The sequence below is a fragment of the Cebidichthys violaceus genome, unplaced genomic scaffold (assembly GCF_023349555.1).
Source record: "Cebidichthys violaceus isolate CVI_PGR_0920_01 unplaced genomic scaffold, fCebVio1.0.p SCAF_9, whole genome shotgun sequence".
Taxonomy (NCBI): Eukaryota; Metazoa; Chordata; class Actinopteri; order Perciformes; family Stichaeidae; genus Cebidichthys; species Cebidichthys violaceus.
The window spans coordinates 1,201,750-1,226,467 of NW_027176975.1; the positions used below are offsets into that span (position 1 = coordinate 1,201,750).

At 40.2% G+C, this 24,718-nt stretch overlaps 1 protein-coding gene and 1 long non-coding RNA gene across 2 annotated transcripts; both read left to right on the forward strand.

Moving 5' to 3' along the window:
- The first annotated feature begins 1,240 nt into the window (after window positions 1-1,240).
- Window positions 1,241-23,877, forward strand: LOC137867089 (uncharacterized). The gene is made up of 11 exons (XM_068703521.1): window positions 1,241-1,316; window positions 1,526-1,594; window positions 3,180-3,247; window positions 3,570-3,626; window positions 5,229-5,288; window positions 6,504-7,118; window positions 8,450-9,616; window positions 9,740-11,230; window positions 16,507-17,205; window positions 17,315-17,377; window positions 20,706-23,877. The coding sequence occupies exons 3-11, from the start codon at window positions 3,232-3,234 to the stop codon at window positions 23,447-23,449; spliced, it is 6,912 nt and encodes a 2,303-aa protein (XP_068559622.1). The 5' UTR covers window positions 1,241-1,316; window positions 1,526-1,594; window positions 3,180-3,231; the 3' UTR covers window positions 23,450-23,877.
- Window positions 14,110-16,411, forward strand: LOC137866814 (uncharacterized). The gene is made up of 3 exons (XR_011102136.1): window positions 14,110-14,158; window positions 15,446-15,511; window positions 16,358-16,411. It is a non-coding gene; the product is annotated as an uncharacterized lncRNA (long non-coding RNA).
- Window positions 23,878-24,718: the final 841 nt, after the last annotated feature.

Here is a 24,718-nt window from a genome sequence, read left to right on the forward strand (position 1 = left end):
ATCTGACGTCTGAGCTGCAGTCTGACTTCTGAGTCTAACCTCAATCTCATGAGGCCGACGCCCTCTTCTGCTTCCAGCTGAGTTTAAATTTAAATCAGCTTCTAACGTTTAAACCAGGAGACACGAGGACGTTTCAGGTCGACATCGGTTCTTCATTTCATGTTTGTAACAAGACTAAATCCTGAGGAAAGTGTTCTCTTTGATCATTTGGTATGTAAGTAGGCAGAAAGACAGGTAGGTAGACAGGTAGGTAGACAGATGCACAGGTAGGTAGACAGGTAGGTAGGGAGACAGGTAGGCAGGTAGGCAGGTACCTGTAACGGACAACATTTGGTGAACGTATTCTCTTTGATCATTTGTGAGTGAGTTTGTTCTCGGTTGCCATGGCGTCAGGTCTCCAAACACAGACGGTGTATTCCACAGACTGAAGGTCACAGGTCTGATTTATTGAGGCGTTGTTTTCATAAATGTGTCCACGTGACGGAGCAGCAGTCAGAGCCACTGACGCAGAATTAAATGTCCAAAAACACCATTCATGGTGAGACTCTCAACCACGACATCAGGGCTCAACTCCACCTTCAGACGGTTTCACTAAACCCACTTCTGATTTTAACGTGCTTTCTTCTCTCTCTTTGTAAATGAATATTCAACACAAAACAATATAATCAACAGTGAACTTGTTGAAGCTTATTATTCCTGTGGTGACGCCATGAACTATAAATCATTATGTTTAACAGACAGGTGAAACATATTCCCCATACTGACGTTCTGGGACGTCTTCGGCCCGTCTCGTGTCCACCACCGAGTCCTCAACGACAAAAGAAGCACATGCTGATTGTTCTGGAATGTTCTGAACTATCCGTCAAAGCTCAAACTGTTTGTGATCGGTTGGAATAGTTCTAATATATTGGGGTAAAAAAAAAAAACGTCGGGGATTTTTTGTACAAAGAGAGATTTAGAATTATTGAAGAACAACATGATGTCATGTAATAACTGCACAGAAGCCCGTTCTGTAAAAGAAGAGCATTCATTATGAAATACTACACTTCTCAAACGTTGTACTGTGACCGTCACTGTAATGTTCTTTTTGTAGGATCGGTTGACGTACACCATCTCAGGTGAGTTCAGGTCCACAGTATCAAAAGAAGAGGGTGTTTATGAGTCGCGTATGATTTAGAGATCAAAGATCAAAGTCACATTTAATTGACTTTACTACCAGGTTCCTTGTTTTTCCGCTGACTCAGCTGTGAGTGAATCAATGTGAAGTTTGTACTTTTTATTTATTGGAGGTAAAAATGGCGCAGCAACGACTTGTGGTGAGTAGACTCAAGATGAATGAAGACACATTAAAATATATGGAGATGAGATTACTTCATCCCTCATGTTGAGACGAATACTTCACTAACTGTATTTCGTAGTGCTGGTATCAAAGCATCAGAAGTATTATAGAGTTGTACACAGATTCATTTGACAGGTCTGTGTTTCTCGTCATAATTTAATCCTCTGATGTGTGTCGACTCTGCAGTCACAGCTTGTTACTGCCGACCACCGTACCGTCAGGGACTTAGAGGAATCTGCTTTATTCTCACTTCAGGTACGTTAAAAGAACAAATGACCACCGAGAGTTTATCACATTAAATGACTGTGACACAATCTGATAAGGACTCTGGACGCTTAGACTGAGTCTAAGTCGAGCGTGTTTTATGACCTCATGTTGGTGCTTTGTTTCAGCCACATTCCTGAGGACATGAAGGACATCTAATTATAATAAACAAACTTAAAAACAGTCCGGAACTTGATATTATAGGCCTAGTCGTAGTAAGCACCTGTATTTTATATATATCTATGTTAAAACTTCTGAGTTTATAAAAGTTATATGTAGTTAATTTCATGACCCAAGACTGTAATTTGTGCTGTAATGTTGAGATTAATGTTAAGTATTATGCATGTGGTACACATGTATATCTACATCTGTCTGTGTCATGATATCAGAGTCTTTCTATCTTTGATTCATTTAATTGATCAGATTTATATCAAACTGTTTGGTACCTTTTTGCAGCTGAGATAGCACCCAATTTTAAATATGGAACAATCAGATTACATAATCTAGAGAGTTGTTAAAATGGGAGTGGTTTTGCTCGTCCAGCCATATCTTTAGACCTAGTGGTCTAAATTAAACTTAAATTAAAACAAATGTAAAGGTGCTTCACAATCTTCTCTGGTGCTTCTCAAACTCTCAGCTGCTGAGCGGCGAACAAATGTTTGGAGACAAATTTAAAGGTGTAAACGTGGAACGAAGGAGTTAATAATCAATCAACGATATGAGTCACTGGTTCTACCTGGTCACATGTAGTCCTTTTCATTTAGTTGTAGTTCATTGTAGTCTTCATGCTATTCATTCTTTTACTTTGTTTATTTGATCATTTATTTTCTCTTTAGTTAATATCAAATCTTCGGTGATTGAATCTTCTGTTGAACCCTGTTAGTTAAACTAATGGTGGTTTATGATTTAAGCTGAGCGCCATCATTCTTTGTAATAATTTATGGGTTCATAAGTCATAGTTGAATTAGTTGTAATCGTTACATACCTTGATATTGATTCATTAATATTCATTAAATCTGCTACCAGCAACAAGGGTACAAACAGTTAAACACACAACAAGAGTCTTCTGATATGTTTGATTGTTTTTGGTCAGAAATTACATTTATCTATTTCACCAATTTAGAAATCTATTAAAAAAAGCTGTTTTTATTAAAATCTTTTTACTGGAGTTGTTCTTCCGGTTCATAAGTGAGAAAATCAGTTCCAGTGTACAAGACGAAGGTAACCCCCCCCCCAATATAACTATTACTGATTAATCTCAAACTATTACATACAGTATGCATCATCTTCTGCTAACCCTGGTGTTTTAGCTAAATGCAAAGATCAAATGCAATAATTGGTCTGTTTTTGTCAGACATACATTGATTTGTTTAAATGTTCCAATATTCTAAAATGTAGAATGTAACATGAATAAACTAGACATTACTTTATATTTACTGTTATCTGAATAACCACTCTCAGTCACTGCACATTTATCAAGTAACCTATTTGTATATATCTTAAAGAAAGGCTTCTCTGCTGCTCTTTCAAGAGAGTAGATGGTTTGAACGTCTTTGTATTTGGTTTCTCATAACAGTGAGCAGCTCCTGTGGTTCAATGTTCCTCTGAGGTTCTAGTGGAGTGACAGCATGGCTGAAGCATCTGGTGAGTAACGTCAAGCTTTAAATAACTGACATGCACAAATCTGTCTCTCTCAGTACGCTTTGTTTCACACATTCAGCTAATATAGTGGGACTGTTTATTGTTATGTTTAATACAAGATGGTGAAATACTTAGTAAGGTTTAGGAACATTGGTGCCGAAGCTTCCTTTCATAAATGAACCTGTAGACCACCTTGCTCAGCTGGTAAAAAAGGTTCTCAGTAGTTTAACGGTTACCTGTTGGCATCGCTAGTATAGAGAGACATGGTTAAAGAGAGGTTATTACATAATCATAACCTGGCCTACGTACATTTCTGTCCTTGCAGTACCAGAGGATGTGCTGCTTGTGAGGCGCAGCACCTATGAATTCCTGCCTCCTGACAGTAAGTGAAGCTGGATTGAATCAGAATGAATCTCCATTGTTTGACAGATTGTGGGTACCACCTGTAAAGTGTTGCAGTGATCAAGCTCCCACATTGAATAGTACCACAAAGTACAAAGCTCAAACTTTACTTAATTTAAGATTCACAAAACAAAAGTGAGACATTACAAGTTCTCCATGTCTGCCATGTGATTCACTCGCTGTACAATTTGAGCTCCATCCAACCTCAAAATGACAAAACTCGCCCAGAGAACTGGTAGCTCTCGCTGCCTTAGATTTCAGTTTCCCTTACCAGAACCAGGTGCTATATTTATCTTTTTCTTCAGATTCATAAAAATGAAAGGGATTTCATGGCTGGTGGATTTTCCTTTTTTGTTTTTTCTCCAAAGTCTCGGTTGTGTTGATGGAGCAGCTGATAACACAGAACAAACGTCTAAAACTAGAAAACATTTAGTTGTTTTACATTGTAACCTTAATTTGATGACAACATTTAAAGAGGTTCAAAAAGATCTCACTAAGACAGATTTGTTGGAAAAGAAGAAAAATCTCTTCCATGAATTATAATGTTACAGGTTTATAACTCACTTCTGCCTTCAACCCGTATTTGTCTATATCAGGCGTTGGATGGACTGTACTTCTTAAAACAATCTATTTGTTGTGGGTTTTAGTATTTTTATGGGATCTGATGACAATGAGAAAATAATAGGATATCACAAGTCTTATCCTCTAACACTGACTCCAGTATTAAGGAGTTGATGTTGCCCATCTTGTCCATGAGGAAGACTTTCAGTAGTGTTCCCTTTGAAGAGATGAATGAGCTAACTGATGTCTCCAACACTGCAGGCAATCACACCAGGCTGTTCTACCAGGCCTTCATTTCATGATAAACGTTGTCTTCTCAGTGTTCACGGAGCTAGAGCCCGAGGTCACGGCACCTCATAGAGTACATAAGCTCTGTTTCATCATTTTCATTGGTTTATATTTGTAACTCTCACAGAGAGACATAAACGGTGACCAACAGCTTTGATTCATGAACAAATATAAATGAGACATGAGGTGTAGTCTTATGTCTATAAGAATAACAATAATGAATAACACTAAATTATGAATCACAGACCCATGAATTGGTGTAAAAAGGTGAAGGGGAGTGACGGCACTCAGCTTCAGTTATCAGACACAATAATTAGTTAAAGTAACAGAATTTAACATCAGATTTAATTTAGGACGCCTTCAAAAACTTCATAAATGTATATTAATCAATCAAATATCATTTCTCAGGGTTGCTGCAGAGCTCTTGGTATAGTGTACCTTCACTTTGTTTCATCAGCTCTGGTTATGTCCCGATCTGAATTCTGGGAAAACATGTTCAAATGTTCTCAGATGCACCATGTTGTTTTTCATCTTCTCCTTGTGTTGCTTTAATCTGAGTTCTGCCTGTTCTCTCTCTCTAGTCTGGATCAGAGCAGAAGCTTTTTTACTACTTTAAACTAAAACATGTAAAATTAAGAATACAAAATAATCTAAACCAATTCATTGATCCTGAAACAGTGTCTCTTTAATTAAAGACATCATGTGAATGAATCAATGTTCTGTTTTCTTACAGTCTCACATGATCTGCAGCCTCTGAAGCGAAGCAGCAGTCTTGACTTCCTGCCTCCTTACAGTGAGTTAAACTGAACAGAGTCAGAAACATTCTTGTGTTCATTATAATCCAGTGGTGGACCGTGCATGTTATACCTGGGTCTTCTGTGCTGTCCCACTAGACTTGAGCCATGTCCTAATAAGCTCATTATGACGTCACATCTATGGTTATTTGTTTCTAGGGTGTAATAATACACGTATTCATATTAAACCGTTTGGTACGAGGCTTAAGAACCGAACAATACGTTTGAATAATACTCGTGCGTTTGAAAAATGCAGAAGCTTAAATTGTGGTAAATATAATGTTTTCGGTGGACTGCGCTCACGTAACAGACAACAGGCTGTGTGACCTCTGAACCCGGAACAATAACAAAAAACAGCTGAGGCTGCGGCACCGCGCGTGTCTTCAGGGGGGCCAAGCTAACTAGCTTAGCGGGGAAACAACAGCCAAACAGATTACATTGTCCGGACAATAACCCCGCAATTAACAGACAATGCATATAGTCCAAATTAATGTAATTAACACAATGACAAGAACAACTCACAAGAACCAGTCACATATATTTATATGACAACAAAGTAACAAATCAATCCAGCAACACTGCAGCGCTAAAACACGAGCCATTCATATTATTCATAAAAACGACACGATAGACAAATGAATACAGTAGAAACGCTACTGCAGATGTAAAGACTCAGAATCAGTTAACTTACCACAGCTGCTCTTCACTTAAAAACTCCACTCAGGTCTCTGCAAACGTTTTCAAAAGCACGTAGCTTGTGCGTGTCCTGTCCTGTAGCTGCCTTGATGAAGAATAAATATTTCAAAATTTCAAAATTATGCAAACACGTGCCACTCTTGCTCTTTAACTTCCATGCATAGCTCCAAACAGCTCCAAACACCAAGAGCTCAGGTGTAAATAAAATGCATTCTTAGCCATAAAATAAGCAACGCTTATTAACGCGTGAAAAAATGAAAAAATGATAAAATAGCTATAACTTTGTGATTCTGTTTAGGCCAGCAGAGAAGGCTTAGCTGGCCCTGACGACCCACCACTGTTATAATCTGATTACAGTGTTTTCAGGTGATGGGTCACTGGTTAATGTTGAAGTTTCAAAATGTTAACAGCTGACACATTCACTCTAGTCCACCTTTAAACGTTCTAGTTTTATTGTTTTCAATTTGGTTCTTGGATTTGAAGAGTAGATTTTTACTAATCCAGTTTTTTCTTCTCAGTGTCTGAGCTGAGGGTTGTTCTGCTGGGGAACAGCTGGTCTGAGAGGAGTTCAGTGGGGAACTTCATACTGAGAGAGACTGTATTCAACACTGAGGAAGAACCAGATCAATGTCTGAGAGTCAGAGGACGATTAAAGGGGAAAAAAGTAGTCGTCATCAACACTCCAGATCTGCTGCTTCCCAACATCTTCCAACACAAACTTACACAAGATGTAGAACACTGTGTGAGACTCTCTGATCCTGGACCTCATGTGTTCCTGCTGGTTCTGCAGCCTGAAGACTTCACTGACAAACTCAAACTGAGACTCTGCAGAGTCCTGCATCTCTTCGGGGATCGATCCTTTGATCATTCATTGATACTGATATCAACACCTAAACAGGAGAGTTCAAGTGTCAGGGGAAAATATATGAACTACCCGCCTCTGAAAAACATCATCAGAATTTGTAAAGGACAATTTTTATGGAAGCCCACTGAACTTCCAGAGCTGGTGACATGCTTGGACCAAATCGTGAAGAAGAACAGAGCCGAGCATGTGAGCTGTGGAGCGGATTCAGCGTCTGCTGCTTCACCTGGTGATCACCTGAGACTCTCGAGTGTCTCGGACACGGTTACAGGTAAGTGAGAACTGATGCAGTCTGTGATGGCGCGCACATAAATCCACTATCGTCACAGAACACATCTGTTAAAAACCATTGTTAAGAATGTTCAGTGTCGGGAACTCGTGGTAGAGATGATAATTAAAGTATCAATACATAATACCGACAAGAGTCTAGGATCTTCAGCACAGAATATTTATTAGAGTATTATTAGTAGTATTGAGTATCGGGTTTTTAGTAAATTAAAATACATTTAAAAAAATAAAAAATTAAAGGCAAATTAAATTTTAAAAAAAATTAACGGCAAATTAAAGAATGATGAACTAAAATATTACCCCACTAATTGCTCAAAATCCACCAGGGTTCTCCAAGTTAAATTTAAGACTTTTAAAGACCTTTTTATTACCACTTAGAATTCAATTTAATGCCTTTGTGGCCATACTGGCAAAAGTATAAAGAGTATAATGGAACATTTTAGACATAGACTACAATCATTTACCAAGTAGTTGAACTTAATAAAATATTTATTATAATTCATTTATTTTAAATACACATTAGCTCTGTGTGTTTACTCTAAGAATTTTAGCATTAAGAGGTCCCATAAACCTCCATGGATAATAATAATAAACTTCTCAAAACAAAGGTTACAAAGTGCTTAACATGATTGAAATGGCAGACAAACAATGATAAAACAACAACAATCTAAAATAGTTTTAAAGTTATACAACATTGACCAAAGAAGCAACGTAAGACAATAAGTAAAATAGAACAATGTGAAATAATTAAAATACTCAAAAAGTTAAGAGAATGCTTTTGTATATGGATCTGATTCACGTGAATGACATTGTTGAAACTAAAAACCGGGCGATTGGGTTAATCATTAAAACGACACCTGCCCATTCTGAGGCGACGGGCTGACGTTAGCTTATTAGTAACGAGGTGCGAGACAAATGTTTTCTGTGCCGACAACCAGAGCTCCGCCCATTCCACGGTTCAAGAGCGTAAACAGTAGGCGACCTGTACTGCCATATAACATACACACTACACTACACTACACACAGAAAAGATTTATATACTTTTCACAGTTATTTACGACGTCACAGTATTTATTTAATCCTACGAAAAATGTAAGACCTTCAAAATTAATACTTCAGTACTTTTAAGAGCTAGTTTTAAGAATACTACATTTAATGCTTTTAAAATACATTTAAGACCCGAGAAAACAATTGTCCAACGTTAACAATGAGACGCGAGTTGTGTTATAAAAGCTTTCAAAACATGAATATTATGTTCACTACAGAGCTTATTTACCACATTTTCTTTCTTTCTCTCTCTTTGATGTATTACAGATTCTGCTCTCAGGATTGTGCTGTTGGGAAAAAGTGATGACAAAAAGACGAGACTTGTAAACTTCATCACTGGCCAAGGGGTTCATTTCCAAAAACACTCTCAATTCAAACAATGTGTGGTTACCTACGGGGACTGGAGAGGAAAATCTGTAACAGTAGTTAAAACCTCAAACATCTTCGGTCCGTCTGTGAAAACCGTGAACGAAGAGCTGAAGGAATGCGCGACTCTTTGTCCACCTGGACCGAATGTTCTGCTGCTGCTTGTGAAGCCCTCCACATTCACGGAGAAGAAGACGCAAACACTGAGGTCCATTCTGAGCTGGTTTGGAGAAGATGCTTTAAAACACTCGATGGTCATCAGGACACATAATGTGATTGAAAGCTTCCATGTGAAACAGCTGCTGAAGGACTGTGGAGGAAGACAGTACAGCATGTTGGAAGATGACCAGAGACGATTGATGAAGAAGATCGAGAACATTGTGCGTGAAAACAAAGGAACCTTCCTCACCTTTGCTGAAGAGGTGAAACCATCTTTAAACCTGGTTCTGTGTGGGAGGACAGGAGCAGAGAAGACTTCAGCAGCCAAGGCCATTTTAGGTCAGACAGAGCTTCATCCAGTCTCCAACTCATCAGAGTGTGTTAAACATCAGGGAGAGGTGTGTGGACGTTGGGTTTCTCTGGTGGAGCTGCCTGCCTTGTATGGAAAACCTCAGGAGGCAGTGATGGAGGAATCACTCAGGTGTATCTCCCTCTGTGGTCCTGAGGGCGTCCATGTCTTCTTCCTGGTCCTACCTGTGGGTCCACTCACTGATGAAGACAAGGAAGAGTTACAGACCATCCAGGACACATTCAGCTCTGCAGTCAATGACTTCACCATGATTCTGTTCACTGTGGAGTCAGATCCTAAAGCTCCAGCTGTTGTTAACTTTGTGAAAGAATACAAGGAGATCCAGGATCTCTGTCAGAGCTGTGGAGGAAGATATGTTGTTCTCAACATCAAGGACCAGCAGCAGATCCCAGAGCTGTTGGATTCTGTGGAAAAAATGAGGCCATTTAAGGAAAGACCATGCTGCTATACGACAGAAACATTTACAAATGCAGAAAAAGAGAAAAACACCACGCTACAGGCTGAACTTGACGACCAGAAAACAAAGACCACATCCAGCTGTAAGTATAGTTTTTCGTTAATGAACCACTCTGTGTCATTAATCGTGTTCTATACTAGGCTCTTGAGCATATACTGTAGTAACTGTCACCATTAAGTTAACTCCAGGTCTTCTTGTTTCACAGGTGATGAAGAGAAGCAGAGTCCAGAGGGTCTCAGGATCGTGCTGATAGGAAAGACTGGCAGCGGAAAGAGCTCCTCAGGAAACACCATTCTAGGAAGAAAGGAGTTCAAAGCTGAATCGAGCCAAAAGTCCGTCACCAAACGTTGTCAGAAAGCAGTGAGTGAAGTGGACGGTCGTCCTGTCGCTGTGGTCGACACTCCTGGTCTGTTTGACACAAGTTTGTCCCATGAAGAGGTTAATGAGGAGATGGTGAAATGCATCAGTCTTCTGGCTCCTGGACCACATGTCTTCCTGCTGGTGTTACACATTGGTAGATTTACAGAAGAGGAAAAGGAGACATTAAAACTCATCAAGAAGGTCTTTGGGAAAAATGCTGAAAAGTTCATCATCATTCTTTTCACAAGAGGAGATTCACTGGAGCAAGAGGAGCAGTCTGTTGAGGAATACATAGAAAAATGTGATGATTCCTTTAAAAAACTGATCGATGACTGCGGAGGAAGATACCACGTGTTTAATAACTTCGATAAACAAAACCATTGGCAAGTTATTGATTTGATAAAGAAGATTGAAACCATGGTGGAGGAAAATGGAGGCGGGTGCTACACTAATGAGATGCTCCGAAAGGCTGAAGAAGCAATCCAAAAGGAAGTGGAGAAGATCCTGAAAAACATGGAAGAAGCGATGCAGAAAGAGCGAGAGGATCTTGAAAGACGACGTGAAGAACAAATTAAAACGATGGAAGAACGAATGGAAAAACAGAGAGCAGAAGCTGAGCGGGATAGCAAACTGAGAGTCAGAAAGCTTGAGGAAATGAAAGTAAAAATCAACAAGGAGCGTGAGCAGATGAAGAAAGAAAAAGAAAAGAGGAAAGAAGAAGATAAAATGATGACTAAACGGGACGAAATAAAACAAGAAACGTGGGAAGTTTTGAAGGAAAAAATAAAAGTAAACTCTGCGTCAGATGAAGAAAAGAGAGCCGAGCTCGAGCTGAGAAGAGAAGAGATGAGAAAGGAACAAAACGATTCCTGGGAGAAACGCAGAGAAAAGGAATGCAGACGAAAGCAGGACACAAAAAAACTCAAAAAGCTCCAAACGGAATACGAGCTGCAGAAAGAAAACCATGAAAATGAAGAGCGAAACAGAAGAGAACAGGAGGCAAACGGAAGAGTCGAGTTAGAGGAAAAATTCAAGAACATAATGGATGATATGAAAAAGAAATATGACGAGGAGGCTAGAAAGCAAGCGGAAGAAAACAATGAATTCAGAGAGAAATACATCAGGAACTTTGCGGGGCTGATGGAAGAGCACACGGAAGAAAAGGAGGCGCTGAAGCAAGAGCACAGCAAGAAGCACAAACTGTTAGACGTTCTCTCGTGTCACAAGGAAACAATGCTGAAAGAAGAAGTCAGAGAAATAGAAGGAAGACTCAAAGAATTGGAGACGTCACATGAGAAGAAATTAAGAGATTTAAAAGAGAAGTACAACGACAGATGCGTCATCCTCTGATAACGCTCTCGAACTCTCGACATAGAAAGACAAACATCAGAGTTTAAAGTAAAAGAGCATGTCCTTTAAAATATGTGCATGCATTCAATGTGCAAATTGCTGTAAGGTTATATGTCCAACAGATGTAAGAATATTATCCATTAACACACAATGACACTGACAGATGTACTGGGACATTTTCTTTTTCCATGTTGCCTCCACATGTAGAAGTATTTCATTCTAATGATGAACTGTAATTGTGTTTGAGCCTTGAACTCAAGTCATTGATGATTGTTTGTGGAGCCATTTAGTGGATGTTAATAGTTAAGAGCTAGTAATTAAATCCAATAGATCTAACGACAAATCATTTTAACAGCGCTACCTGTGCCATGGCAACTCAGCAAACTCCCACTGCTGAGGAAGGCCATGAGAGGTGGCTGAAAGCACACACAGTAAGGGGACCTTGAGCTGAGAATTGTTGTCAAATGCACATCGTCGCTGTCGGGCAGAAACCTTGTATGTCCAAAACAGTCATTTTTCACGAACGTTGGTTTAAATGAATGTAACGCTGTGTGGTCAAAGATGGTCTTATGACGTTATATATGTTCAGATACTTGCATATGACATTATATCATTATTATTTGAACAAAATTAAGTTTAAATGGAGTTCTGAGGTTTTTGACCGGAGAATGTCGCGATACATGTTTTGTCCATCATTGATTAGAACATCCACTCAGCCGCTGAGGTCACATTGCTAGCTAGACTTCCATCTATAATCACAATGTTACCATCAGAGCTCGCACCACTTTTCTTTGGTTAAATATTTGTAAAACCCTCCGACAGATGTAAAGGGCGACCAATGGAATTGAAAATCAAAAGTTGAAATGACAAAATAGCATGAAAGTGTCAGGAAACTATTGTTTTTCTCCAGATTATCATTATTAATATTATTATCAGATTTCGAAGGGGCTTGGAATGCTTGAAAACTCACAAAAATTGTCAGACACTTTAGAACTGAATTGTACAGAATTGTAAAGTTTGAAGTGATTGGGCATCCATAGTGCGAAGCATTTGTGTTTTCTTGGGATGGCAATTCGCACGTTTCGCCATTTACACAGGAAGCTCTTGTAGTCGTCCAATCTGCCCAAAATTCCGCCTGCTGAATAAGAGTCCAGGTCTGAAGACATCTACTCGTCCGTAAAGAGTCGTAGTCTGCTGGCAGCTTTAATTCTTCTTAGTTCCTGTATTGATCATTGTAAGTGTTGTCAAATACGATATTATTTGTAAAGTATAAAGTACAGATATTAACTCTTCAGGAACCAAAAATAAAGGCAGAACTGAGTTTGACTGTTTATCTGCAATGCATGTTTTTTACAACACAGTTTTAAAAAGTTAAACTGGGTCTTACTTAAATGCTGTGATAGTTGAACAAACTCCTGGTCTGACAGTAAACTTCATTTCAAGAAGTTATGCATTGACTTCTTGCAGTAAAGAGTTTAAAGCAGAAGGACTCTGCTGATGAACCATGCTGTCAGTATTTGATGCAGAGAAACAGGGAACTTACCCTCCAGTAGTCCTTCTAACTGTTCCACTTCATGTTGGAATGTTTAGCTGTTTTTAGGCCGAACGAAAGTTATGAAGAAACCTCTGAAAAATAAATAAATAGTAATAATTTGCCACATTCTGTAAATCTTGTAACACTTCAGTTTAAGAGAAGACGGTTGAAGATAATAAAAGACAGATAAAGTTATGAATAATTAAAGGAGGACACATTCCGTCATCAATCATTAAATGATTTTTGAATACCAGTGAAAAGTCTGTAATTTACAGCCGTTTCCTCAGATGACCCTTGATTTAAGTTTATACATTATTTTGCTTGAATGTTGTTAATATTCTCTTTAATAAGCTGATAAAATATTGAGCAATCAATTATGGTGATAAACACAAACTCCAGTCAAAGAGGCAGAGCTGTAGCTGAAGCTCCAACAAATTAAAAACAAGACTCAAAACAAAAGTTAATCTTGAAAGATTAAGTCCACCACATGTTTTAAACACATCAGACACATCAGGGTTTGCTGAGGTCAATCATTTGGGCTGGGGTTATATCTCCAACAACAATAAAGTTAATTTATCAAGTAGGCAGGATTTTTATGAATCAAAAGGTTACTTTCTGACTTAAAACTAAATTCTAATAAAACTTAATCTGGTGACAACAGTCGTAGTGCAAAAATGATAACTTACCTCCTTCACTGCTGCTGGTTGATGAACAAAATGCATGCTGGGAAACTTGACCACCGCAAGTTCACACGTTTCATCTCCCAAAAGTATCCTGATAAAATGGACGACGTGAGGATTCCTCCGGGCATTTGGACCATAATTGGTGATAAACGTGAAATTCACAACATTACTTTGACGATGTCTCAAAAGTCCTTGAGAACACAAATTCAGAAAGGCTCAGAAATCAAGTGGAAACTATTCATTGCTAAACAGTGTTAAATAAATAAAAGAATAAATGAGAGCAGCTTTACTGCCTCACTGTGTCTCTCATGCTGCCAGCCCTTCTTTACTACACCTCTTTAATAATAATGGCCAGAATGTTTCATCTCATTATAAATGTCACAGAGACTTTAGACAGAAAAAAAGTTAAGGAGCGTATACTCATACTCAAAATAATAACAATACAGTAAATATCAACATGTGTTTAAAGTCAGGTGTTAAAGAGTAATGTGTAGAACAACTCTTTGTAAAGGACACCCTCAATCAAGCAGACGGTCTCTTTTCTACACAACCACACCGGTATTTGTAGCTCTGAGAACGTTTGCGGCTGCTGCAGCAGAGGGCTTCCTTCTCTTTTATCTTTCATAACTTCCTGCAGACAGTTCTCTTTCTACTTTCACTCGTACTGCTGTTTGGGTCGCAGCGAGGATGCCAGGAGGTGAGTGAACTCGATAACCAAGTGTTTACAGTAGAAGTGTCACAGCTTTTAGTACAAATATAGTAGTAGAATAAAGTAGTCCAAATATAATAGAATAATAGATGTGTGTGAAGACTTTACTGCTACAACGCGTAACGTGTCGTGTGCCGGACGTGACCGGCCAAGTTAGCTTCATGTGCTGGAGCTGAGAAGAAGAAGACACCCATCAGACAATCTGAAGAGAAACAGATGATTGTGTTTGGGTCTGGAACGAGAGGTCCTGATATGGTTTCAGTCTGCGTTGAATCTCTTTAATATCTGACTGACATCAGGAGATTCACTGAGACGACCGTGACAAACGTTCATCTTCACGTTTAGGCCGAAGTGAACTGTGGAGACGCCATTTTGAGACATCGTGAAGGAGGAAGTGAATAGTGCTGATCGGACATGTTGTCTACAGTGTGAATGTGCAGCGATATGATATGCTAGAGACATTTTTATTACTTTAATAAAGAGATCTATTTGTTCTGGCAACATCAGAATTATAATATATGATTTATATTTATCAAGACCTTTCTATTAACAGAAGATATAGAATTATTTGTAATACTTTTGATGGTTGAAAACATGTATAAAGGTTATCTGTGAAGGAGGTTGTTTTCAGTTTGGCCTGTTTGTTATCAGGATTATGGAAAAACTAGCGTTGTGATTTTCATTAAACGTGGTAGAAGAGTGTAGCATGAGCCAAGGAAGAAGACTTTACATTCTAGAACTGATCTGAATCACACATTATTTTCCCTTTTGTTATCTTTACTAAATAAATACACTTCTAGTGTGATTATTATTACTATTATTATTAATAAGAATCTGCTTAATCGAACATGTATGTTTGGACACACAAGGAATTTGACTGGTTTCTACCAGTGAACTCACCTTCAAACTACAAGATGGAACATACAGAAGACATTAAGCTGAAACAAGGAGAGCAAGCTAATAGAGGAAAGTAGAAAACAACAATGGACAATAACATACATCTTGTATACAGGTCAAACTGTCCCTGTTAGCTGAGTGTACACAGGGTTACAGTAGTCCAACAGCAGTACAGAGTTATTACACAGGAGTGTTTACTTTCATCATCCTATGTCTGATTTAAGTGTTTAGAAATATAAATCTAAGGGTCTTGTTGCGGCTGCAGTTTTCACTTATCAACCAATCTGTCGAGCTGCAGTCAGCGCTGAAGTTTCCTCTGTAAAAACATGTTGGTGTGAAAAAGTGAGATGATTCAAATGTTAACTGTTCTCCCTTTAGGTTCTTCCATGCAGCAGTTCACTTGAATGATTTCAGCAGAGCACATTATGGCGACTGCAGCACCAGGTGAGTCCAGTCAGACTGTACTAGTCTGGATAAAAGACTGTCCTCTCTCTCTCTGTCCACAGAATATCAACATAGTGAAAGCACTCTGTCCTCAGAGCTTAACAGAGACACAGCCTACAGCTGGACAATAGTCACTGTTCAATCAACTTGAGATCATAATTCATCACTTGTGTTCTATTGAGCAGTATCTTCTTTACAAACTGTAAAGGATGCAGAGACAACAGATCACCACTTGGTGGAGACAAAACATTTACTTTGAGAGGATTCACAACACAAGCAGATGTGTTGGTTGAATTTGCTGCCATATAACTTTTCTCATGCGTTTACGTTTTTATCATGAGAGGGTGTATTGTATGCAAAACAATATTACATATAATGAAAATGTTGCTTTTACATGTGGCTGCTTGTTAAAGGTGCTAAATTCAAAACTCAGAGCATATCTTGTGTCTCCACACGTCTCTCAACATGGTGATGAGCTGAGCCGGTGGCTAGCTGAGAGTGCTAACAGTGCAAACTACAGCAACAGTGCTGACAGAGCTCACAGTGTTAACCTGAGGGGGAACAGAAGGCTGGGCGCTACAGTCTTGTGCCGCCGTCGCTGTTTGAGACAGAGTTATCGACTGTAACCGCCGTGTGACAACAGTGCAGAGCGGCGGCCGTGAGCTTTCAGATTGGGTCTCTTTTTGTTTGTTAGGCTTCGTTAGGTTTTCCACATCTTTGCATTATATCTGGTCCAGAGTTTTAGAAGTCTGCATGGGACATCTGAATGATGGTGTTACTGCCACCAGAAGGTCTACTGTAGACTACATGTGATTAGTAAACGAATGCTGTGTCCTTCAATCACAGATGAGATGCATCCTCTGAAGCGCAGTAGAAGCTATGAGTTCCTGCCACCTAACAGTGAGTGTTATCCTGCTATTTAAGAACATCTGAGTTCACAGTATTTAGATGGTAAAATGATACGTAACTAAACCCTGAACTTAAACAGCAATGAGACTATAAATTGATACATGTAAGTCTGCATTTATTTGCGTTTTCTAAATCTTTGTTTTTCTCAGTGTCTGAGCTGAGGGTTGTTCTGCTGGGGAACAGCTGGTCTGAGAGGAGATCAGTGGAGAACTTGATACTGAGAGAGACTAAGTTCAACACTGAGGAAGAACCAGATCACTGTCTGAGAGTCAGAGGACGATTTAAAGAGAAACAGATAGTTGTCATCAACACTCCAGATCTGCTGCACCCCAACATCTCTGAAGACAAACTGACAAAACATGTAGAACACTGTGTGAGACTCTCTGATCCTGGACCTCATGTGTTCCTGCTGGTTCTACAACCTGAAGACTTCACTGAGGAACTCAAAGTGAAGCTCTGCAGAGTCCTTCAACTCTTCAGTGATCAATCATTTGATCATTCATTGATACTGATATCAACACCTAGAGAGGAGAGTTCAGCTTTCATGGACAAAGACCAGCCTTTAAAAGACCTGATCAGAATGAGTAGAAACAGATCCCTGAACCAGAAGAACCTTCAGCGTCCAGAGCTGTTAACACGTTTGGGTCAAATTGTAAAAGAGAACGATGGAGAGCACGTTAGCTATGATGTTTATGAGGACACAACATCTACTCTACCAGATGATCATCAAAGTCCAAAACAGAAGGAAACACAGACTTCTATCACAGATGCTGTTAAAGCTGCTGGTAAGTGCAGAAACTTTTCTGACAAGCCAATAAATACTTTGTTGACACAAATCCTTCTTGATGAAATTAAAACATTCAGCTGCAAATGAAAGATGTCATTTTTTTACAGGTCTTCATGGAGTTAAAATCATTTCACAACTCTTCCTCTCAGAGAAAAGCCCTGTGACTCACAGTAAGTACATTTATCACAATGCTAATCATGTGACTGCAGATAGATTTTTGGTGGCACCTTTTCTCTATAATGAACCCAAACACATCCCACAACTCTTCACCATTGACAAAGAAAAAAACAGAATAAAAACTATTTTCTCTACAGTTATATCATGTTTGTATCTGTTAAATTAATTTTAAACTATTTTACCCTATAAATAAGGTAAATACATAATATGAGAAATGTGATGCCACCTTAAAATTATCCAAATGCTCGTACTGAAGATACAAGTCATTTATGGCTAACACACACATTTCAATGAGATTACCTCAATCTTAAGAGTACAGGTACTTAGACAACAAAACCTTGGTGCAATAAAATAACCAATACATTGATTCCCATACACTTAGGATTTTCCTTTAAAAGCTACAAAGCTGTGCACACCTCCTTGCATGTGAATTGAATCGCGTGGGATTGCACAGAGCTAGAGGTGACGCAGAGTTTTATAGCTTCAGGGACAGCAGGGCTGCAGCACAGGAAGCCCTCATCCAATGAGACCCTAGAGTTGAGTTTGGATGAAAAGTCCCACTTAGTGTCTCCTGTAGCTTGGTGTTACCTTAAACTCAAATCAGGCTTTTGACTGCTCTGCAGGCCCTGCAAGCCCCTTTGTTCAGAGCACATGATGAAATCCCAACATCATTGAACAACATTCTCGAGTTGGTGTTGCTTTGGTCCACTGTGGGTCTGAGACAGGTTTTGAGATGAGCCAAGACCTTCCTCTTAATGGAGGTGGTTTTTAAACACTTGGGAACTGCTGCATGGGCCAGTGACAGGTTGAAGATATCTGTCAGGATCTCAATCAGTTGTCCAAAACAGGCCCTGAGCACATATACCATCAGGAGCAGCAGCCTCACATGCATTGATCCTGCTCAGTGCAGCACACACATCAGTGGTGGAGAGTGTGAGGGGCTAATGGTCTGCAGGGAGCACAGTCTTAATGGCCTCCTGGTTAAACCTGTCAAAGGATGCCTTTGATGGCCTGGATGCCTTGCCATGCGGTGGAGTCGGAGATGTTGTTGAAGTGCTCCTCATTTGTTAGTTTGTGCTTGATGTCCCACTTCAGGTTGGCCTGAGCCTCCACCTGATTTGAAAGCGGCGTTGCCCGCCTACAGCAGCAGACAGACCCCTTCGTCTTTCCACGGCTTCTGAATTGACAAGTTTGTGATACACTTGAGGGTAGTGACGTTGTTGATGTTGATGTGGTCCAGAACGGTGGAGGCAGAAGAGTCAATGTCCATGTGGGAGTCCAGGGTGGCCTGAGTGGCAAACACAGTACTGAGTCTGCTCCCCCTGGCCACACTTTAACTGTCCTCACTGCTGATTTCACACGTTTGATGAACGGTGAACGTTATCTTCTTTTCAAATAATATTGCAGCGTGCGTCCTTGAGTCTGGGATCTTAGTCAGCTGGGGACTGAATAGGCTCTCGGTCAATCACGGGGAACCTGACAGAGCCAGCGTGTAACATGCGGCCTCGTGATTGGCACAGCAGCGATAGGGGCGGGTCCTCCTCTTTGTGTGCAGGAGGCTTGGAGGGACAGGTCCAGGCCAGTGTAGCCAACTTGGCGACTTTCTCGCTAAATCTGGCAACTCTCCGAACCCTCTTGGCGACTTTTTTTGTCAAAAGCTAGTAGAGACAAATCTAGCGACTTTTTCTGGTGTTTTGACTGACGGGAAAGCACGTACCGTTCTACAGTTACTCTTGTCATAAACCGGGCCGAACGGCCATGACAAAAAAAGGAGATGCATTCAATGGAATGCTATTTATTAGATTTAAAGTAACATAAAAGACAAACATAAACTAACAGTGACATGTGAAGTCAGTAGTTTCAGCAGTGTAAGTGAGTGGGTGTGTGGAAAGTGTATATGAAGTGTTGTATAATGTAGAAACAAACCATAACCGCAACAAAAACCAAAATGGGTGTCTCGGGTAGGGGGGGGAGAGAGAGAGAGAGAGAGAGAGAGAGAGAGAGAGAGAGACAACTGAGGATCCAGAGGGTTTTTATCAAGGGTGCACTGGCACACAGGGCCAGTGTTGTTAATGGCCTCAGGTGTTTCCACTCTGCCTGACGATCCTCTGCCACACCTGCAAGGAAAGCAGCCAAACAGGCAGACGGGGTCCTCACACTGTCGTGAATGAGCAGCGGGTGTTACTGTGGGCCGCCCTAAAGCACTCACAGGCTCGCAAAGCAATCCCAGCTGCAGTCAGAGCAGAGAGGTGACGCTCTCTGCGTCCGACTGCAAAGGAATCGCGCATAGCCGCCGCTGATCCCACCATGTTTTACAGAGCGGGATGTAACGGTGAACATTTTTAAAAACAGAGAAACTCCTGGTATACGGACTGACAATGCTTCTGTTATGACGGTGATTAACAATGGGGTCCATAAGAAGTGATGGATCTATTTCAATGGCAAAATAAACAAACTAAAACAAGAATCAACAGAAGAAAGTACATTTGTACTTCTAAACATATTTAGAGTGTATTTTACTCACTTTTTACAATTATGCAAATTAGGCAATGATGTCATTTAGCAACTTCTAGCGACTTTTAGGACAGCCAATGGCTACTTTCCTTACTGAGGAGTTGGCAACACAGGTCCAGGCTTGTCTCGCGCTGTGAGTGAACCAGTGCTCAGCTTGAGAGAGCTCCTGTGTGTCGCTGAATGTGTGCATTTCTGACTGAAAGATAACATCTTCTGCCTCCATTTATCCATTCGTTTTCAATTTGTGAAAAAATGTAAATGTCTAATCAAAAAAATTGTCTAATCAACCAAAAATTTGCGGACCCCCTGCAGTACCTTTGCGAACCCCCTAGGGGTCGCGGACCCCCTTTTGAAGACCTCTGGTTTACAGGATATTTGATTTTTTTAAATGAATGTAATACTTGACTTCTCGCTTTACAGGGTTTGTACAAAGGCAATAAAGTAGTCCATGAATATGAGATATGAGTTTTAAAACAATTACAATCTCTCTTTGTCATTTTGCATGTTCGTTGATGTCTTACACCTACAGTCTATGGGCATACCGCTGGTTTACATTGTTGTCTTTTGATTATTCAGTTCATTTTGTTTGTACACCCTCTGGCGTTTTGGAGAATAATGAAGCGCACGGCGCAGAGAATATATACGTCTCTGTACATAATCAGAGCTTGAACCGTTGATACTATGAAATGAACCGGAAGTTTTGCCAAGCCTGACGATGACCGAACAGATCTCATTATGTCAGCCAAGTGTAACTAAAACCTAATCATGAGGTAATGCCATTTTATCTTTCTCTCTTTTTTATTGCAGCTTCAGGATTCAGGATTGTGCTGCTGGGAAAAAGCGAGGACAAACAGACAAGAATCGGTAACTTCATCGTGACGCACCAAAGTTTTCATTACCAAAAAAGTTCCCCCACAGCACAAAGTGTGGCCACTTGTGGAGAGTGGAAAGGAAAACCATTAACAGTGGTGAAAACTCCAAACATCTTCAGTCTGAATAAGGAGACCATAAGAAGAGAGATGAAGAGCTGTGTGACTCTTTGTTCACCTGGACCAAATGTTCTGCTGCTGATAGTGAAGCCTTCTGATTTCACTGAGGAGAAGAGACAAATACTGAAGTTCATCCTGAGTTTGTTTGATCAAGATGCTTTCAATCACTCAATGGTCATCGTGACACATGACAGGGATGAAATGAGTGTCTCTGTTAATGAACTCCTACAGGATTGTGGAGGAAGACACTACAGCATGTCTGCAGATGACCATAGATCATTAATGGAGAAGATTGAGAAGATTGTGCATGAAAACAAAGGAACCTTCCTCACCTTCACTGAAGACACCATCAGACCAAAGTGTGACCACATGAAACCATCTTTAAACCTGGTTCTGTGTGGGAGGACAGGAGCAGGGAAGACTTCAGCAGCCAAGGCCATTTTAGGTCAGACAGAGCTTCATCCAGTCTCCAACTCATCAGAGTGTGTTAAACATCAGGGAGAGGTGTGTGGACGTTGGGTTTCTCTGGTGGAGCTGCCTGCCTTGTATGGAAAACCTCAGGAGGCAGTGATGGAGGAATCACTCAGGTGTATCTCCCTCTGTGGTCCTGAGGGCGTCCATGTCTTCTTCCTGGTCCTACCTGTGGGTCCACTCACTGATGAAGACAACAAAGAGTTACAGACCATTCAGAACACATTCAGCTCTGCAGTCAATGACTTCACCATGATTCTGTTCACTGTGGAGTCAGATCCTAAAGCTCCAGCTGTTGTTAACTTTGTGAAAGAATACAAGGAGATCCAGGATCTCTGTCAGAGCTGTGGAGGAAGATATGTTGTTCTCAACATAAAGAACCAGCAGCAGATCCCAGAGCTGTTGGATTTTGTGGAAAAGATGAGAGTTGAAGGATCCAGATCCTTCACAATGGAGATGTTCACCAAGGCTCAGATGGAGAATGTTTCAAAACTTAAAGCCGAACTGAGAGATCTAAAACATAAAAGTAAGATTGGAATAGATGATGAACATCAGGGTGAAGAGTGTCTCAGGATGGTGCTGGTCGGGAAGACTGGCAGCGGGAAGAGTGCAACTGGAAACACCATTCTGGGTGAACAACATTTTAAATCTACTCTCAAATCAAAGTCGGTGACCAAGTTTTGTCAGAAAGCAACAGGAGAGATTGATGGACGGCCTGTCGTCATAGTTGACACCCCCGGCTTGTTTGACACGACTCTGACTAATGATGACGTTCAAGAGGAGCTTGTGAAATGCATCACCATGTTGTCTCCTGGACCTCATGTGTTCTTACTGGTGCTGCAGATCGGCCGATTTACAGACGAAGAAAAAAATTCTGTGGAGCTGATTAAGAAATATTTTGGCAAGAAGTCTGGAGATTTCATCGTCATTTTATTCACCAGAGGAGATGAACTGGAAAATCAAACAATTGAGAGTTACCTAGAAGAAGACTGTGATGACTTGTTGAAAAAACTAATAAATGACTGTGGAGGAAGATACCAGGTCTTCAATAACAAAAATCAAACCGACCGCACACAAGTCAGAGATTTGATGAAGAAGACCAACACAATGATGAAGGAGAATGGAGGCAGCTGCTACACCTCAGAGATGTTCCAAGAGGCTGAAGCAGCAATACAGAAGGAAGTGGAGAGAATCCTGAAGGAGAAAGAAGAAGAAATGCAGAAACAGAAGGAGGAGCTTCAAAGAAAACATGAAGAAGAAATGGAAGCAGTGAAGAGAAGAATGAAACAAGAGAAAGAAGACATTGAACAAGAGAGAGCCAAACAACTTAAAGAAATGGAAGAAAACATCAACAAAGAGCGAGAAGAGAGAAGGAAAGAACAGGAGATGAGAGAAGAGGAGGACAGGAAGAGGGAAAGGCAGGAGGAAATTCAACAACAAGAGTTGGAACAAAAGTTTGAAGCTCTGGAGAAAAAAATCAAGTCAGAATCAAAAGAAAAGGAAACCATTGATAGAGAGTTGGAGCAGAGCAGAGAGGAGATGAGAAAGAAACGAGAAGACTGGGAGAAGGAAAGAAACGAATGGTGGGAAAACCGAAAACAAGAAGATGAACAGAAACGACACAAAGAGCAAACTAAACTTAAAAAGCTCCAAGAAGAATACGAAGAAGAAAGAGAAAAATATGAAATCAAAAGAAAAGAAGAAGATCGAAACAGAAGAGAGCAGGAGGAGAAGGAGAGAAAAGACTTGGAGGAAAACTACAAGAAGAAACTAGAGGAAATGAAGAAGAAATATGAAGAGGAGGCCAGAAAACAAGCTGAAGAGTTCAATGAGTTCAGACAGAAATACACCAAGGACTTCACAGCGTTGGTAGAGAAGCACATGGAGGAAATACAGGAACTGAAGAAAAGGCAAGAGAGACAAATGCAGGAGACAGAAGGGAGGCATGGAAAAGAGTACGATCTGTTAAAAGACCTCTCAACTCACAAAGAAAAACATCTAAAAGAACAAATGGAGGACATGAAGAAAAAACAAGAAGAAGAAATAGAGGAACTAAAACAGAAATACAAAAGAAAGTGTATCATCATGTGATCACCTAACTGACTCTTGAACATGATGATGTCAGCAGGTGGAACATCATCTCAAAGGTGTCTGGGCTGTTTTAAGACTTCTTTGCCTTTTTTCTTCTTCTCATATCATGTCAATTATGATCAACTCAACCCACAAACTATCACAAGTAAACTCATTGCTGGACCATCGACTGTTGAACATCAAAAGAACATGCTCAACAGTTTCCAGTGAGGCCAGTAAGAAAGTTCTCTGACAAGATAAGAATGAGTGTTGTTTTCTCACAACATTCATGGACATGAGGAATATCAGAGTGATGAAGGGTTTGGACCTTCTCCATCATACAGGACTTCAATATCTACAGCTGTTGTTTAATGAGTGTTGGATGGCAGCAACCTGCTGATGAGGTGCTACTCTGAGACAGTTTTCAATAAACAAAACCAATTCTAAAATTTGGACTTTTTTTATGTAAATATTTTTAAAAAGCGTTTTGTTTTGTTTTGTTTTCATACAGTTTATTGTGAAAGTCACAAACAATTGTTTGTATTGTTTGCAGTGTCTGATTGATGCAGATATCCTCTTTCTGCTGCCTGTTTTATGGACTCAAGGCTCATTTTAAATAATAATAATCTGTATACAAATCATTTGGCTGTAGGTGTTCCTTTAGTCGATTAATATAGTAAGTAACATGCAGTTACTGTTAGTGTGTCCATGTGTCAGACAAGTCCAGGTCCTGTTCCTTTGTGTGTTTCATATCTTACAGTATTTCGAGTTGATGCTGCCATAAGAGGGCTCCCTGTCTATTTGAGCAGCTTTGTTCTTGAAGTTCTATGGTTTCTGTTTAGTGAGCTGGACTGTAAAGCTACAGCACATGTGCCACACCTACGACCTGGCTGAATACATCTAGTGAGAGGAATACCTCCTGACTCCTGCGTCCCACCCACAGTTACTGTTCAAACTCTCAAGCAGCGACTGGGAATGGGTGGATAAGTCACCCGTCAGTGTACAGGGGAGGAGTTCAGAGAAGGGGAGGTTTTGGGCTTAGTGTGATCTGTTCAGATCCCTGTCTGAGACCATGCTGCCACACCAGGAAGACTGTTTGTGCTGATCCTGCCCATTGTTTTAGACTAATCCTGTAGATATGAGTTATGTCTACATGCTATACATCCTACTTTAATGTGTGTTTCTGACTTCCTGTCACCTCCTGATTGATGTTTTGGACATGTGTGTTATAGGCCACTCACCTGTGTGATGAAGTCAAAACCAATACACAAGGCAAAGGTAGAAGGTTTT